This window comes from Tachypleus tridentatus, chromosome 12 (genome assembly GCF_004210375.1).
Source record: "Tachypleus tridentatus isolate NWPU-2018 chromosome 12, ASM421037v1, whole genome shotgun sequence".
In the NCBI taxonomy this organism is placed as follows: domain Eukaryota; kingdom Metazoa; phylum Arthropoda; class Merostomata; order Xiphosura; family Limulidae; genus Tachypleus; species Tachypleus tridentatus.
Genome location: NC_134836.1, coordinates 129,609,176 through 129,628,388, shown reverse-complemented (window position 1 = coordinate 129,628,388; position 19,213 = coordinate 129,609,176). Strand labels below are relative to the sequence as shown.

The following is a 19,213-nucleotide window of genomic DNA, read 5'->3' as shown; positions in this document are numbered from 1 at the left end:
TGTGTGTGAAAGTATGCTACTGTTGATAGTAACAAGGTGTGTGTGAAAGTATGCTACTGTTGATAGTGGTAAGGTGTGTGTGAACGTATGCTACTGTTGATAGTGGCAAGGTGTGTGTGAAAGTATGCTACTGTTGATAGTAACAAGGTGTGTGTGAAAGTATGCTACTGTTGATAGTGGTAAGGTGTGTGTGAAAGTATGCTACTGTTGATAGTAACAAGGTGTGTGTGAAAGTATGCTACTGTTGATAGTGGCAAGGTGTGTGTGTGAACGTATGCTACTGTTGATAGTGGCAAAGTGTGTGTGAAAGTATGCTACTGTTGATAGTGGTAAGGTGTGTGTGAAAGTATGCTACTGTTGATAGTAACAAGGTGTGTGTGAAAGTATGCTACTGTTGATAGTAACAAGGTGTGTGTGAAAGTATGCTACTGTTGATAGTGGTAAGGTGTGTGTGAAAGTATGCTACTGTTGATAGTGGCAAGGTGTGTGTGAAAGTATGCTACTGTTGATAGTGGCAAGGTGTGTGTGAGCGATATACTACTGTTGATAGTGGCAAGGTGTGTGTGAAAGTATGCTACTGTTGATAGTGGCAAAGTGTGTGTGAAAGTATGCTACTGTTGATAGTGGCAAGGTGTGTGTGAAAGTATGCTACTGTTGATAGTGGCAAGGTGTGTGTGAAAGTATGCTACTGTTGATAGTGGCAAGGTGTGTGTGAAAGTATGCTACTGTTGATAGTGGTAAGGTGTGTGTGAAAGTATGGTACTGTTGATAGTGGTAAGGTGTGTGTGAATGTATGCTACTGTTGATAGTGGCAAGGTGTGTGTGAACGTATGCTATTGTTGATAGTGGCAAGGTGTGTGTGAACGTATGCTATTGTTGATAGTGGCAAGGTGTGTGTGAAAGCATGCTACTGTTGTTAGTGGCAAGGTGTGTGTGAAAGCATGCTACTGTTGATAGTGGCAAGGTGTGTGGGAAAGTAAGCTATTGTTGATAGTAGTAAAGTGCGTACAAAGTAGGTTATGGGATGAACAGTAGCGTAAACCATTACCACTATGTTATCACCTGTAAGTATAAGTTATGGTGTGAACAGTAGTGTAAATCATTACCACTATGTTATCACCTCTAAGTATAAGTTATGGTGTGAACAGTAGTGTAAATCATTACCACTATGTTATCACCTGTAAGTATAAGTTATGGTGTGAACAGTAGTGTAAATCATTACCACTATGTTATCACCTGTAAGTATAAGTTATGGTGTGAACAGTAGTGTAAATCATTACCACTATGTTATCACCTGTAAGTATAAGTTATGGTGTGAACAGTAGTGTAAATCATTACCACTATGTTATCACCTGTAAGTATAGATTATGGGATGAACAGTAGTGTAAATCATTACAACTGTATTATCTCCAGTAAGTATTAGTTATGAGACGAACAGTCATGTTAATCGTTATAAAGAAAACTCTACAAAAACTTACAGTATTTGATAGCAACTTAATATGTAAAAACAATGTGAACTTAAACAGGTTTGAAATTAATTCAGAGCAAAAACATGAGAAAAGTGCAGCAGTTTTATTGTCCAACTTCCTTTACAATATTAAGTTAAAAGACAAGGAATGGAAGTTCTGTCAGTTTGTGACTCCTTGTACAGTTTGAAAGATAAGAATTTTTATACTCTGGTGGTTAATTCAGTTAGCAACCTTAAGAGTGAAGCTTGTTTGTTGTAGGTGATTCAAACCTGTATATTACAGATTGTGAGTCAAGTTCTGTAATCACTAGATTATGCTAGGCCTAATATAATGGTGAATATCTAAAAGAAGACTTGTGATGCCAAAAAACCCACTTCAAGTAAAAATATATATATGTAAACAAAGAAAACAACGTTCTGTTAAACATATGTAAACAAAGAAAACAACGTTCTGTTAAACATATGTAAACAAAGAAAACAACATTCTGTTAGATAAATGTAAACAAAGAAAACAGCGTTTTGTTAAATGTATGAAAACAGAAAACATGTTAAAGATTTGTAAACAACCTTCTGTTATATATGTGTAAACAAAGCAGCGTTCTGTTAAATATATGTAAACAAAGAAAATAACATTCTGTTAAATGTATGAAAACAAAGAAAACAACTTTCTGTTAAATGTATGTAAACAAAGAAAACGTTCTGTTAAATATATGTAAACAACTTTCTGTTAAATGTATGTAAACAAAGAAAACGTTCTGTTAAATATATGTAAACAACATTCTGTTAAATGTATGTGAAAAAAATCATGAAATACATACGGACAGTAAAGAACATTCCATCAAAACATGGAAACATAAAGAACATTCCATAAAATACAGGGAAACATAAAGAATATTCCATTAAATACAGGGAAACATAAAGAACATCCCACTGAATACATGTTACTGCTGTATGCTTTTATTGTGCGTCTTTTTGACCAACTTCATGTGTCTTTGATTGTACGTTATTCATTAGATACAGTACGTTCTTTGAAGTTTATTTTTTGTTCCAGTGTTGAAGGAAATCTTACTGGTAAAATATAACTGAACATTGAAAATTGTTCTGTGTAAAATCAGACATCAAACATAGGTTTACTTGTTGTTGTTGCATGTATTTCCATGATTCATCCACAGTGATGCTATTCTTAAGGTTCTTGTTGTTGTTACATGTATTTCCATGGTTCATCCACAGTGATGCTATTCTTCAGGTTCTTGTTGTTGTTACATGTATTTCCATGGTTCATCCACAGTGATGCTATTCTTCAGGATCTTGTTGTTGTTGTATGTATTTCCATGGTTCATCCACAGTGATGCTATTCTTCAGGATCTTGTTGTTGTTGCATGTATTTCCATGGTTCATCCACAGTGATGCTGTTCTTCAGGTTTTTGTGATCAGATTTACTGACATATTGAAAAAGAAAACTTTCTCTGAACATCATTAATGTTTTATATTTCAGGAAATTGAGTATATCTTAACAGAAGAAAAGACAATAATCAGTACCTGTTTGGCTGGTGACATAAGAGTCTGGGACGCATTGTCAGGAGAATGTTTGACAACAATCATTAGGTCCAGGTAATATGTTTTATAGTAAATATTGACAACAGTCATCCAGTCCAGGTAGTATTATGTTCCATAGTAAATATTGACAACTCTCATCAGAACCAGGTATTATGTTTTATAGTAAATGTTTGACAACAGTCATCCATTTCATATAGTATGTTTTATAGTAAATGTTTGACAATAGTCATCAGGTCCAGGTTGTGTTATGTTTTATAGTAAATGTTTGATAACAATCGTCAGGTCCAGGTAGTATTATGTTTTATAGTAAATGTTTGATAACAATTGTCAGGTCCAGGTAGTATTATGTTTTATAGTAAATGTTTGATAACAATTGTCAGGTCCAGGTAGTATTATGTTTTATATTAAATGTTTGATAACAATCGTCAGGTCCAGGTAGTATTATGTTTTATAGTAAATGTTTGATAACGATCATCAGGTCCAGGTAGTATTATGTTTTATAGTAAATGTTTGATAACAATCATCAGGTCCAGGTAGTATTATGTTTGATAACAATTGTCAGGTCCAGCTAGTATTATGTTTTATAGTAAATGTTTGACAACAATCATCAGGTCCAGCTAGTATTATGTTTTATATTAAATGTTTGATAACAATCGTCAGGTCCAGGTAGTATTATGTTTTATAGTAAATGTTTGATAACGATCATCAGGTCCAGGTAGTATTATGTTTGATAACAATTGTCAGGTCCAGGTAGTATTATGTTTTATAGTAAATGTTTGATAACAATCATCAGGTCCAGGTAGTATTATGTTTGATAACAATTGTCAGGTCCAGCTAGTATTATGTTTTATAGTAAATGTTTGATAACAATCGTCAGGTCCAGGTAGTATTATGTTTGATAACGATCATCAGGTCCAGGTAGTATTATGTTTTACAGTAAATGTTTGATAACAATCATCAGGTCCAGGTAGTATTATGTTTGATAACAATTGTCAGGTCCAGCTAGTATTATGTTTTCTAGTAAATGTTTGACAACAATCATCAGGTCTAGGTAGTATTATGTTTTATAGTAAATGTTTGATAACAATTGTCAGGTCCAGCTAGTATTATGTTTTATAGTAAATGTTTGATAACAATCGTCAGGTCCAGGTAGTATTATGTTTTATAGTAAATGTTTGATAACAATCATCAGGTCCAGGTAGTATTATGTTTTATAGTAAATGTTTGATAACAATTGTCAGGTCCAGGTAGTATTATGTTTCATAGTAAATGTTTGTTAACAATCGTCAGGTCCAGGTAGTATTATGTTTTATAGTAAATGTCTGATAACAATCATCAGGTCCAGGTAGTATTATGTTTTATAGTAAATGTTTGATAACAATTGTCAGGTCCAGCTAGTATTATGTTTTATAGTAAATGTTTGATAACAATCATCAGGTCCAGGTAGTATTATGTTTTATAGTAAATGTTTGATAACAATTGTCAGGTACAGCTAGTATTATGTTTTATAGTAAATGTTTGATAACAATCGTCAGGTCCAGGTAGTATTATGTTTCATAGTAAATGTTTGATAACAATTGTCAGGTCCAGGTAGTATTATGTTTTATAGTAAATGTCTGATAACAATCATCAGGTCCAGGTAGTATTATGTTTTATAGTAAATGTTTGATAACAATTGTCAGGTCCAGCTAGTATTATGTTTTATAGTAAATGTTTGACAACAATCATCAGGTCCAGCTAGTATTATGTTTTATAGTAAATGTTTGATAACAATCATCAGGTCCAGGTAGTATTATGTTTTATAGTAAATATGTGACAACAATTCTCAGGCCCAAGTAATATGTTTTATAATAATAATTTGGTATTTCGACATCCACTGAAAATAGGAATTTGCTTTGTTGCACTTTAAGTCAAATTACTTTCTAGATTCTGAAGACTAAACTTTTGTAGCTGTTGTTGATGTTCTGGTTTTTGTAACGATCTTTATTATTTTCTGGTAGTAATATTATAGTACAGGAACTGTATGTTGTGTAAAACCATGAATTGTAGTAATTTTGTTGTTTTTTCTACTTTCTCATTGGTCTTTTAGTTCATTGTACTTTGAGTTATGAAGTGTTTAAGTTAATTTTGAACACAGTTTTTTAAAGTGTGTCAGACCCTTTGACTACTTAAGTCCTTTAATGCCCTTTGTCTTCAGTCTTTGAATATGAGCAAAAATCTCTACCACTTGTGATTTCATGCTTTAAAGGTTTTAGAAGTGTATTTAAAACTGAGATGTATTAATTTTTAAGTCATAACAAAATGTGGCATTTAGTTCCATGATATAACAGTTGTGCAATTAGTTTGAGCTTCTTTGAAGAGATGTGATTGCTAAAGCTGGTCCTAATAAAAAAATAAAATTTCTATTATCTACTACTGATCTGAGTTTTTAAGGCCAGTACTTGTGAGTAAAAAGAGAAAAGATTTTCTTTATTCCATGAAAACTTTCTGTTCAGAAAAGAAAATATTTATATTCAACTAAAATTTTCTTATTTATTTTCAGCAATAAAATTGTCTTGTTCAGTCAATCTTTCTTTCTTTGAATGTATTAATCATTAGATAAATTTTATAATTTTTTAAAAGTTAGAAATTGTTTATATGCCTGAAGTTTTACTTCACATGTCTCTGTATCTTATCACATCTTCATTAAAATAAACAACTTTTCTCTATTTTGTGCTGATGATCCACCCCTTATGTACCTTATCCTTTGTTTTTTCAATAAAATTTTGCTGTAAAGAAAGTTTAACAAATATCATGTGTTACAGCCCTCTAGTTAGCAAACCAGAGCCTGGAACTCACACCAGGGGCAGTGGCAGCTTCTCATCAGATTCTACGTATGGTTCTTCACCAACATCTGAAACTGGGGACTACTTTTCTGTACAGTCAACATATCGACCACCTGGGTTTCTCAGAAGGATGGTGGAGTCATCTTCTCAATTTGTCATCAGCCAACCCTCCAGTCAAGATGATCATTTTACTGGTGGGTTCTCCTTCCTGCCAATGAAACAGGATTATGACTTCAGCAGAGCCTCCAGAACAAGAGATATGAAACATTGTGGAAAAGACAGACTAACAGATGCATGGAAGTGTCATAAGAGGAACCAGAGCGATGGAAATGAACTTGATGAAGAAATTCAGATTACAGCAAGGGAGACCACAAAGAACCATGGCACTGTTCATCATTCTCCACTGAGCTACCAACCTCTGTGGTGCATGGACTGTCAAGGAGGCTGGCTTGTTTTAGGTTGTGGAGGTGGACGTATTGAGGTAAGATTTTATGTAAACATTCTGAATGAAGCTGGCTTGTTTTAGGTTGTGGAGGTGGACGTATTGAGGTAAGATTTTACGTAAACATTCTGAATGAAGCTGGCTTGTTTTAGGTTGTGGAGGTGGACGTATTGAGGTAAGATTTTATGTAAACATTCTGAATGAAGCTGGCTTGTTTTAGGTTGTGGAGGTGGACGTATTGAGGTAAGATTTTATGTAAACATTCTGAATGAAGCTGGCTTGTTTTAGGTTGTGGAGGTGGACGTATTGAGGTAAGATTTTATGTAAACATTCTGAATGAAGCTGGCTTGTTTTAGGTTGTGGAGGTGGACTTATTGAGATTAGATTTTATGTAAACATTCTGAATGAAGCTGGCTTGTTTTAGGTTGTGGAGGTGGACGTATTGAGGTAAGATTTTATGTAAACATTCTGAATGAAGCTGGCTTGTTTTTGGTTGTGGAGGTGGATGTATTGAGGTAAGTTTTTATGAAAACATTTTAGGTGAAGCTCCTTTGTTTTAGGTTGTGGAGGTGGATGTATTGAGATTAGATTTTGTTTAAACATTTTGGATAAGCTGGCTTATTTTAGGTTGTGGAGGTGAATGTATTGAGGTAAGTTTTTATGCAAACATCCTGTATGTAAGAGCTTGTTTACTTTACAATATCAGTTGGATGTATATAGGATATTTTTCAGTATAAAGCGGTCAGTGTAACAGCTGTTTGAAGTTGTTTATTTAAGGTTATTGAGGTGGACTTGTATAGAACTTAGTGTTCAGTAAACTATTGGTGCTTAACTCTTTTAGCATGGGCTCAGTTCCTGGGACCAATCTTGTAACTATTTTATGCTTGTTATATTTTCATACTATAACTTTTAAAGTAGTTAATATATGCTAATGAAATTTGGCTGATTATCAGTAATCATTACCATGCTTTCATGTGTAAAATATCAGTTTTTTTTATTGTTAAGCCTTAAGGTTTGTTGAGCAATGTTTTTCTCGTGCTGTTTTTTTTTTCCTTTTAGTATGTTTCCTGTCCAACATGTTAAGTAATTTTCATGTTAAGATCAGAAATACTTTTATATATCAGAAAATGTTCAAGTTTTATGTTAAATAATTTTATAATGTCCAGATAATTATGAAACATTGCCTAAGAAAACTTCATATTTTGTTTGTTAGCTAATAACTCTCTGTAGAGGTTTGATAGATTATGCTTCTTTTGTTTTAGAATGACAACAGATCATAACATGAAAACATACATGTATAGACTGAATATCTTATAACATTATACATTTATATATATGTGTGTATTATTGTTATTATTTTATTGACCTTTCATTTGTGCTTTGCTAACCATACAGAACATAGAATGATGTGGCATGTGCACTCATTTTACTGTATCCAATAACACTGCACAACAATTTTTTTGAAAAGTTTTGCTTCCTGAAAAATTTGACATCACAAATGTTTTCATATTTGATGTTTTTACCATATTCATTAGGTGTGACACACACTGGCCAAGACTGAGGACTTATCCCATGTTTTTATTATATTTACTAGGTGTGGGATGCAGTGGCTGGAGTGCTGAGAACAGTATATGAAGATGGTCAGTTAGGAGTCACTTGTCTTCAGATGATTGGAAGAAGGTAAGACCTGCCATACCCATGTATGTATGTTACAAATACCAGGCTTCAAAAGTTAAAAGTACGTGTTTAGTGTTTCTTACAGGTTGCTCTTGTGTATGGTCAGACTGTTATATCTAGCATTGGGATATGTTCCTCTTTACTGCCTGACTCTATTTCTTTGCCCTGATGTCCTTGGTGTCCTAAATTGATTATCTTCTCAAGTTTTATCCTCTGTTTTAACTTTACCCTTTACTATTATCCTTCATCTAGAATTCTCAACTTCTAACCTTTCATCTTCTATACATCTAGTTTATCTCTCTTCTTGTCAGTGACTTTTACACTCTCAGAATTCTCCTATTTGTGATCTCTCTTTCTGCTAACATTTATTTGTATTTTCCAATTTACTTTTCTTCTCTCTCTCTGGCCCTCCAGTGGCATGTATGCAGACTCGCACTGCTAGAAACCAGGTTTCCATACCTATGATGGGCAAGGCATAGATAGCTTATTGTGTAGCTTTATGCCTAGTTCCAAATAAGTACTCCTCCTTCTGGCCCCATCTGTTGGTTTTTTTATCACCAAGTCTATTGTTGACCATAGTCTGTATGTCAGACATCTTGGTATAAATGGATTTTGATCATTTAGAGAGTTGATCAAATAAATGGTAAATGTGTTTTAATTATAATAAATGCAAGATAATGCATGTGGTTTATCATAATTTGAATGAGAATAACCTTGGCAGTGTTACAAAGAAAAGGGATTTTGGTATAATAGTTGATCAGTTTCTAAAGCCATCCAAGCAGTATGCTGTTCTCTGTGGTATGATAAATAGGATCTTAGGTTGTATGTACAGCAATAGTGAATACAAGCCTAAGAGGTTATTATTTCATTGTATAGGTCAGTGGTTAGACAACATTTGGAATACTGTTTTCAGTCTTGGATTTCTTATATTAGGAAAGACATTGAGTTGTTTGAAAGGGTTCAGAGAATGGTTACTAGCTTGATACTTGGGTTGGAGAGTTTGTCATATGAGGAGAGATTGAAATATCTCAAATTGTTTTATTTTGAAAACAAGAAGAGTTGGGATAGATGTGATTGAGGTGTTTAAGATCTGATTATGTTAACGTCGTTTTTCATACTGCACAGTGCGATTGATAGGACAAGGAGACACAAGTATAAATTTTAGCACAGAAGAAGTCATCTTCAGCTAAGATAGTTGTTTTTTTTTATCATGGTGGTTGGCTTTTGTGTTGCCTTTGAATGTTATAGAGGAAGTGAATTTAAGAGAAAAGCTTGATAATTATGTGAATGATAAGATCTGGATTTGAGGAATTTTAAAAATGTTTTTATTAATAGTACTGTTTTAGTTCACATGATGGAAGAACAAGGTGTACCCATAGTTTTAAAATGTTATACTGTCATCAGCATCCTGACTAGAAGTTTCATTGTTAAAAGAAAAACAAAAGAGAATCAATATTGGGTGTCACAGATAGGGCATAATTATGTATTTGTGTTTTGATTGTGTGAATGTTTCTTATCTAAATGGTGAACTTTCATTGTTTTTAAAATCTTTGGGTTTTATTTATAAATCATTATAGAGGTTCATTGTTATGATATTTAAACATCATAATCATAAAAAAACTAAAGGAACTTGGCAGGGGTTTAGTTTACAGAGAGAGAACTCTGAAGAATTCTCTCCACAACAGGGGTGGTAAGGAACGTTGTGGTTCCTCTTCGTCCCCACTGGTGGTAGATTATTCACCTTGAAATAGAAGTTTTTTTGTAATTTGATTTGACTTGTTTGAGGTGATGAAGTGAGATGGGGTATTATGAAAATGACGGGTGAGTAAGGGGGCGAAACAAAGGCGGCACAAGGGAAGTAGGCCAGGCCAAAGCCCGTAGTCCGAAAAGCTGAGGAGACATCAACTCAAGTGGCACGATTCAGGGTCAGGCAAGAATGTTTCCTTGGCTGGGATCTGAAGATCCAATGCCTAAGACTTGGTTGTGAGATCATAATCATAGGTGCCATGCATATTTTATATATTGAGTTACAGCCACATTGTTCACTGTTTGGATATTTCTATTAAAGAGCAGGTATGTCTAATATAAGTGTATAAACAATTTAATTACACTAAAAAAAGAAGGGATGAACATAATAAAACAAGTAAACTGATGAGTTGGAAAATAGCTCTTAAATAATTAAAATGTGTTATTCATTGCTTTATAAATTGTTTCAGTCTGTTTTTAGTGTAGACATCTGTATTATTATTAGGCTAGAGGGAGGTTTAACATCAGATGACGAGTGTGGTTTACTGACCAGAATCTTATTGATGGTTTTTAGGAATGAGTTGAGCAGTATGAAATGTGAGTTAGATCAAATTAGTTATTCAGTTTTGTGAATGTTAAGCTATAAGAAGGTGCTGAAAATCTGGAAAGTGGAACAGTGTTCACTAATAGGTTTAAGTTCACAGAAAATGATAGCACACTAGATTTACTTACTTGCTATTTTCAATCTTCTACAGATTAGTGGTTGCCAGATTGAATGGGGTTTTGGAATTTCTCCAGTTAACAGCATCACCTCAGCATGAAGGTTAGATCATGTTATCATTTACAAAACATAGGATGAATTATGTTTTTATTTACATAATAAATAAACTAGATATTTGTTAAATGTTTATCTAAGATCTAATTGTTAAATCTGTTTAAAGTTTTCATTCTTTACAATTAAATTTTAATTACATGTGTGGTTTAGTAACACGTTATTAATTTAATATTAAATGTATTAAAAATAAAAATTAAATACAAATTAAAAAATTAAATTAAAACTATACTAGAATCCTTTTAAATATTCTAATGGTGCAATATGTAAAAATGATTAAAGGTAGATATTTTAGTAACTAGTGATGTATCCAGTAACAGTATATAATGTTTCTGCTTTAAACCACACATGTAACTGGGAAAAACCTCAGTAAAAAACACAATAATGTACTGTAGCCATTCATAAAAAAGATCACATAAGATTGGAGTGTTGTAAGGTTTATGTAGAAATAACTGACAGAATGAACTGGTGCACTGACAGAAGGAGCTGATACAGTTATATGTAAACATGATGTTTGTAGATTGTAGTTTTGTAACATCTCTGTACAAATAACTGACAGAAGGAGTTGATACAGTTATATGTAAACATGATGTTTGTAGATTGGAGTTTTGTAACATCTCTGTACAAATAACTGACAGAAGGAGCTGATACAGTTATATGTAAACATGATGTTTGTAGATTGGAGTTTTGTAACATCTCTACAAATAACTGACAGAAGGAGTTGATACAGTTATATGTAAACATGATGTTTGTAGATTGGAGTTTTGTAACATCTCTGTACAAATAACTGACAGGAGGAGCTGATACAGTTATATGTAAACATGATGTTTGTAGATTGGGGTTTTGTAACATCTCTGTACAAATAACTGACAGGAGGAGCTGATACAGTTATATGTAAACATGATGTTTGTAGATTGGAGTTTTGTAACATCTCTGTACAAATAACTGACAGAAGGAGCTGATACAGTTATATGTAAACATGATGTTTGTAGATTGGAGTTTTGTAACATCTCTGTACAAATAACTGACAGAAGGAGCTGATACAGTTATATGTAAACATGATGTTTGTAGATTGGGGTTTTGTAACATCTCTGTACAAATAACTGACAGGAGGAGCTGATACAGTTATATGTAAACATGATGTTTGTAGATTGGAGTTTTGTAACATCTCTGTACAAGTAACTGACAGGAGGAGCTGATACAGTTATATGTAAATATGACATTTATAGAATGAAATATTAAAATGTTTTTGAAATATTTAACAAAATTATCGTGAAAGAACTAGTTTACTGATAAAAACTTGTTTCTCCTGTCCTATCTACTGATATAACCATGTTTCTCCTCTCCTTTCTACTGATAGAGAGATATTTCTCTTGTCCTTCTGTAGGTGAACGAGAACCAAGCCCAAACACTGACGAAGATAGAGAGGAAGAAATTATGTGTGTGTGGCTGCAGGGACTTAGAGCTCACACCCAACCAATCACAACATTAGTTGTTGAAGGTGCTCATGTTGTTTCAGGGAGTCTTGACTGCTTGATAAAGGTGGAGTTTTTATATATGTGCTTTAGTCAGGCTAATTTTGGGTAATAAATAATACATGAGGTGATTATAAAATTACGAAGTTTTTTGCTGTAAATATATGTTTTATTTGTCGAATGATAGTAATATAGTTGCTTAAACTACAGTATTTACTTTTCTTTGATTACTTCTTTAAGTTGTTGAAAACAAGAGAGAAACAGAAGCTTGTGATAGTGTAATGAACAGTGCAGTTTTATAAATGCAGTAGAAACCATAAACTTAGTGTTATATCTGCTACAAGACTTAGCTGAACAATTATTACCTGTTAGATTCTGATAACCAGTATTGTTTTAAGACTGATGATGCTGTCTACTAGGTATTCAGGTGGGATTCAGCGGTGTGTGTCTATACTCTTCATGGTCATAGAGGAGGAATCACAGTCTTACAAGTAGACAGTGTAAGTACAAAATGCAGCTGTGTATGTATTCATTTTTTCAAAGAACAAGTAGAAATTACCAGTCACTTCTTCATTTTAGTTCAGTAATTTCTTTCTAATAACTAATACTGTTAATTTACCAGAACCAGAAGTTTACAGTTAACCACTATTAATTTACCAGAACCAGAAGTTTATAGTTGACCATTATTAATTTACAAGAATCAAAAGTTTACAGTTAACCATTATTAATTTACCAGAACCAGTTTACAGTTAACCATTATTAATTTACCAGAACCAGAAGTTTACAGTTAACCATTATTAATTTACCAGAACCAGAAGTTTACAGTTAACCATTATTAATTTACCAGAATCAAAAGTTTACAGTTAACCATTATTAATTTACCAGAACCAGAAGTTTACAGTTAACCATTATTAATTTACCAGAATCAAAAGTTTACAGTTAACCATTATTAATTTACCAGAACCAGTTTACAGTTAACCATTATTAATTTACCAGAACCAGAAGTTTACAGTTAACCATTATTAATTTACCAGAATCAAAAGTTTACAGTTAACCATTATTAATTTACCAGAACGAGAAGTTTATAGTTAACCATTATTAATTTACCAGAATCAAAAGTTTACAGTTAACCATTATTAATTTACCAGAACCAGTTTACAGTTAATCATTATTAATTTACCAGAACGAGAAGTTTATAGTTAACCATTATTAATTTACCAGAACCAAAAGTTTACAGTTAACCATTATTAATTTACCAGAATCAAAAGTTTACAGTTAACCATTATTAATTTACCAGAACCAGAAGTTTACAGTTAACCATTATTAATTTACCAGAATCAAAAGTTTACAGTTAACCATTATTAATTTACCAGAACCAGTTTACAGTTAATCATTATTAATTTACCAGAACCAGAAGTTTACAGTTAACCATTATTAATTTACCAGAATCATTATTAATTTACCAGAAAAAGTTTACAGTTAACCATTATTAATTTACCAGAACCAGTTTACAGTTAATCATTATTAATTTACCAGAACGAGAAGTTTATAGTTAACCATTATTAATTTACCAGAACCAGAAGTTTACAGTTAACCATTATTAATTTACCAGAATCAAAAGTTTACAGTTAACCATTATTAATTTACCAGAACCAGAAGTTTACAGTTAACCATTATTAATTTACCAGAATCAAAAGTTTACAGTTAATCATTATTAATTTACCAGAACCAGAAGTTTACAGTTAACCATTATTAATTTACCAGAACCAGAAGTTTACAGTTAACCATTATTAATTTACCAGAATCAAAAGTTTACAGTTAACCATTATTAATTTATCAGAACCAGAAGTTTACAGTTAACCATTATTAATTTACCAGAATCAAAAGTTTACAGTTAATTATTATTAATTTACCAGAACCAGTTTACAGTTAACCATTATTAATTTACCAGAACGAGAAGTTTATAGTTAACCATTATTAATTTACCAGAACCAGAAGTTTACAGTTAACCATTATTAATTTACCAGAACCAGAAGTTTACAGTTAACCATTATTAATTTACCAGAATCAAAAGTTTACAGTTAACCATTATTAATTTACCAGAACCAGAAGTTTACAGTTAACCATTATTAATTTACCAGAATCAAAAGTTTACAGTTAACCATTATTAATTTACCAGAACCAGTTTACAGTTAACCATTATTAATTTACCAGAACGAGAAGTTTATAGTTAACCATTATTAATTTACCAGAACGAGAAGTTTATAGTTAACCATTATTAATTTACCAGAACCAGAAGTTTACAGTTAACCATTATTAATTTACCAGAACGAGAAGTTTATAGTTAACCATTATTAATTTACCAGAACGAGAAGTTTATAGTTAACCATTATTAATTTACCAGAACCAGAAGTTTATAGTTAACCATTATTAATTTACCAGAACCAGAAGTTTACAGTTAACCATTATTAATTTACCAGAACCAGAAGTTTACAGTTAACCATTATTAATTTACCAGAACCAGAAGTTTATAGTTAACCATTATTAATTTACCAGAACCACACATTGTCCGTAAAGTTTATTTACATGACATATATCATTTTGAAGCATATTAACAAATTATATGATCTATACATTTAACTGCTATGCAGACATCAAATGTGAATTGTGAGTTTTATTAGAATCTTCACATACTGTTACTGATACTGTTTCTTTATTAATTGTGGATAGTAGTTGTTAATGGTTCCCATCTTACTTGCTCCAATATGTACTACCTTTGCAATGGCTACTGTTAGTTGTTATTCTAAACTCTCAAGGATTAAGTCTATAAACCTGTGTGTACCTTTCTTCATATTGAAATTGCACATAACACTAAGTCTGAAGTAAAACCACTTTCCGTGATTTGATATGAGGTTGAAAGTATAATTTGGTAATTTACCTAAAAGGAGATGATTTTCTACAGTAAATGTTCTGTTTTTGGAATTCCAGGTGTGTCCAACTCGGGTGTGAGTGGGTGTGAGGAAGGTATGATATGTTACTGGGATTTCCTTACTGGAACGTGTGTTTATAGCCTGAATGCACACAGAGGTGTTGTTCTAGCTGTTCTCACAACTTCTCTGTATGTCATCAGTCTTGGTACAGATAACCGTATATGTATCTGGGAGAAATACCAAGGCCACCTTCTGCACAGTGTTCGACAGGTAGAATGTAGTCTTTCTGCTTGGTGTTTTCAAAGAACAGATTTTTTTGTTATTGAGGCTAGTAGTTTATATAATTTTAGTTATATTTCTAAAATCTTCTAGAAATTATTCATTGTGACATGGTACTGTTTAAAAACATCTAAATAAGTATAGAAGTTTATCTTTGAAACTATATTGGAACAGGAGAAACATTACGGAAACTACTGTTTGAAAGTTTGTGGCAGCGATATAAGACTATTATTCTACTCTAGTGAACAGTGTTCATTCAAGTCAGTAACTTAACTTAAGCATTTCACTGGTGCAGAACCAATTTACAGTTACATGTTGAGAGTTTGTCCATCTAGATTGTAGTTTATGAAGCAAGTTGATGGTTGGCTTTGTTTCTGTAACATCTCAGTGATACTGGTATAGTACTAATAACTTAATAATTAAATATGCATCTCAAATTCTGTATCATTTTTATGTAACATGAAAAATGTCAGTAGTATTCTGTCAACCTGGATATTGTTTCACCAAATCAGATTGTTGTAGGTAAGTTACAGATAAGAAAGCTTAGGATGTTTTAAAATGTAAGAACAGTGTAAACTGATACATTCATAACAAGCATGAAAGTTGTTATCAAAGAAATCGTTACGACAAATAAATAATCTTTAACTTGTGACGATAACTGACATATAACATAGAGATAGCTTGAAGTCAATTCTTTTCCACACTGTTAAATAAAATATTAATATTCTTTATAAAGGTTAACAAATCCTAATTTTAAAGACCACTTCAAATGAGTTTTTAACAGAACCTAAAAAAATTCAAAACATTTTTTTGTTAACACGGGGATCAGTTTTTCACACAATGTTTGCTCTACGGCTCAGTCAAAAATGTTTGGAATTTGGTGAAATTTGGTATAGTTATGTATAGTATTGTTCCTCATTATCTTGCCAAATATGGTCCATGTTTGTTGATAATGATAGACGTATTGACACAATTTCATGTTGTTTTTGAGAGTCGAATATGACCAAAGCTGCATGATGGAGGCATGCTCACTAATGAGTGCCCCTACAGTTTAGACTGTAGTCACGTAGCTATTTTATATTATTATTGTACACCATATTATCCTTGATACTTTTGATGGTAGGTTTATACACTTGTACACCACATGGTGGTGGTGAGATTGCTATTATATAGTGATTAATAATTACATGTCTTACTGCAGACATGGTGCATGTAAACATGAACTGCTTACATTCCTGTCTTTGTTTGATAGAATAACTTATACATCAGTATATCAAGTTCTGTGATTGTTTCTTCATTAATGTAACTCTGTTACTTCTGTTTTTGTTTTAAAATAGTTATTTTGTATATCACATACCATTAATTATTTAAAGAATACAGTGAAACTTTTATCTTTATTAAACAATAAAACCTCTGTGGGGTAGACTTAGAAAATCTTCAACAGAGGTGATAACTTATTTGTGAGGTGTAACTTATTTGTGAGGTGATAACTTATTTGTGAGGTGTAACTTATTTGTGAGGTGATAACTTATTTGTGAGGTGTAAATATAATATTCATGTGTCTCAGCCAGATTTATTGTGTTCTTATAAAATATTTTTTGTTTCTCCAGCAACACAGTTTGTGCATGAACCTGGAACTTCTCACAGACAACATTGTTGTATCAGCAAAAGAGGTGAGTTTACTGTTACACCTTTCACACAACACAACATAGAAAAAAAAGATCTGTTCTCTCGCATTAAATACCCTTGTGTAAGTAAACAGCATTGAAACAAAATACCAACACCAGAGAAACAGCTGTTGTTAACCAGCAGTGTGACTACTCTCCACACCAGGTAACCATGTAATGTTAACCAGCAGTAAAATGCACGACCTTTCTCTACACCAGTTAACCAAGTGTTGTTAACCACCAGTAAAACATATGACTACTCTCCACACCAGGTAACCAGGTGTTGTTAACCAGCATTAAAACACATGACTACTCTCTACACCAGGTAACCAAGTGTTGTTAACCACCAGTAAAACGCATGACTACTCTCCACACCAGGTAACCAGGTATTGTTAACCTCCAGTAAAATGCATGACTACTCTCCACACCAGGTAACCAAATGTTGTTAACCAGCAGTAAAACACATGACTACTCTCCACACCAGGTTACTAAGTTGTTGTTAACCACCAGTAAAACATATGACTACTTTCTACACCAGTTAACCAAGTGTTGTTAACCACCAGTAAAACACATGACTACTCTCTACACCAGGTAACCAAGTGTTGTTAACCACCAGTAAAACACATGGCCACTCTCCACACCAGGTAATCAAGTGTTGTTAACCACCAGTAAAATGCATGGCCACTCTCCACACCAGGTAATCAAGTGTTGTTAACCACCAGTAAAATGCATGACTACTCTCCACACCAGGTAACCAGGTATTGTTAACCAGCAGTAAAACACATGACTACTCTCCACACCAGGCTACTAAGTTGTTGTTAACTACCAGTAAAACATATGACTACTTTCTACACCAGGTAACCAAGTGTTTCTAACAACTGTTATGACATGAATAAATTGTAGAAAGCATGATTATGTTCAGTTACACATGTCATAAAACATTATGTTAGGCCTATTATATTGTTAACAGCGAATTATTAATCCAGTCTCTTAGGGTGTATAATAATATATCATTTCATTCACACTGGGGTGTAAAATCTTGATAAATGTATTTGCTTCTTTATTTTTGTATCTGTTATGCATCACAGCTTTTATTTAATTTTTCCAGGACCACCTGGTACTCTGGGATGTAAATCATGGTGAACCACTGAGAATTGTGATGTTAGGGTCTGGGAGCCAGGGTGTTTGTGTGAAACAACTCAGAGTTGCAGATCGAGCAGTGGTGTGCGACTTTGGCCATCAGCTGTGTGTTATTCATTTTCCTGGTATTACAGAGAAAACTGAATAAACACCTCACAACTGATGTGTCCAAGGTGAAGAAAATTTTTAGTTAGTTGAATAACTAACTTTAGTCTTTAATCAGTCAGTAGGGGGTTTGTGGCACATTCACCATGCTTATTTGAAAGTCTGGTAGTAAGTTTGAAGGTTGAAACTGTTGTCAGAAAGAACCTTCTACAGTACAGTAACTTCTCTGTAAACACCAAGAACTCAGCCAGGTTGGACTATAGTAGTGTAAATGTTCTGAATGTATTGCTAACATACTTTAATATTGTAAATTTTAAATGTGGCCAAGAAAGAAAAAGTATATAAAAATGAAATATTCAATGTGTTTAATTGGTGTTTGTGTATTGTGTGCATGTATGAAGTTATGCCTAGCCACACAATATCATAGGTAAAACAGTGCTAAACCTTACTCTGAAAACTGAATATTACATATAGAATCAGTTCTAAATCACACTGTAGAAACCTATGTTTATACTGAAACCTCGAGTACTTTAATTTTCCCCATTTGTATATCCTAAAAATTATTTTACCTGTAACCTATCATTCGTTAATACAACATAAATGTAGACTTGAAATTCAGTTATCATATATTGACCATCAAGATGGATGTTTTTTAAACTGAAATTAAAGCTGTCACTTATTTTAATGAAAATACATTTTAATTTTTCTAACGTGTGTTGTTTATTACACTAGAAGACACTGTAGGTTTTTTTGTTAATGTAAATTTTATAGTAACTGAAAACTGAATATAAGGATGGAACTCATTGAAAAATAAACCAGTAATAATAGTGGTATTAAATTAATATGACAAAAGTAAAAACGTGTATTAGTGTTATTGAACATGTCTGATACATATAAACCAGTAATAATAGTGGTATTAAATTAATATGACAAAAGTAAAAACGTGTATTAGTGTTATTGAACATGTCTGATACATGTTTTTAACACATAAAACACCTTGATGAGTTTCTGTAAATCGTGGTGAACATACACTGGAAATTTTATTTTCTAAACGAGCAGTTTTTAACAAA

At 32.5% G+C, this 19,213-nt stretch overlaps 1 protein-coding gene across 1 annotated transcript in view; it reads left to right on the top strand.

Moving 5' to 3' along the window:
* LOC143235787 (sterol regulatory element-binding protein cleavage-activating protein-like) overlaps positions 1-19,213 on the top strand; it is a 120,583-nt gene that overhangs the window by 74,102 nt on the left and 27,268 nt on the right. Inside the window, exons 19-27 of the mRNA XM_076473988.1 lie at positions 2,964-3,079; positions 5,830-6,331; positions 7,887-7,972; positions 10,471-10,538; positions 11,935-12,089; positions 12,442-12,547; positions 15,011-15,222; positions 16,842-16,904; positions 18,007-18,163. Coding sequence (XP_076330103.1) covers positions 2,964-3,079; positions 5,830-6,331; positions 7,887-7,972; positions 10,471-10,538; positions 11,935-12,089; positions 12,442-12,547; positions 15,011-15,222; positions 16,842-16,904; positions 18,007-18,163 — 1,465 coding nt within the window. The remainder of the gene's footprint in view (positions 1-2,963; positions 3,080-5,829; positions 6,332-7,886; positions 7,973-10,470; positions 10,539-11,934; positions 12,090-12,441; positions 12,548-15,010; positions 15,223-16,841; positions 16,905-18,006; positions 18,164-19,213) is intronic.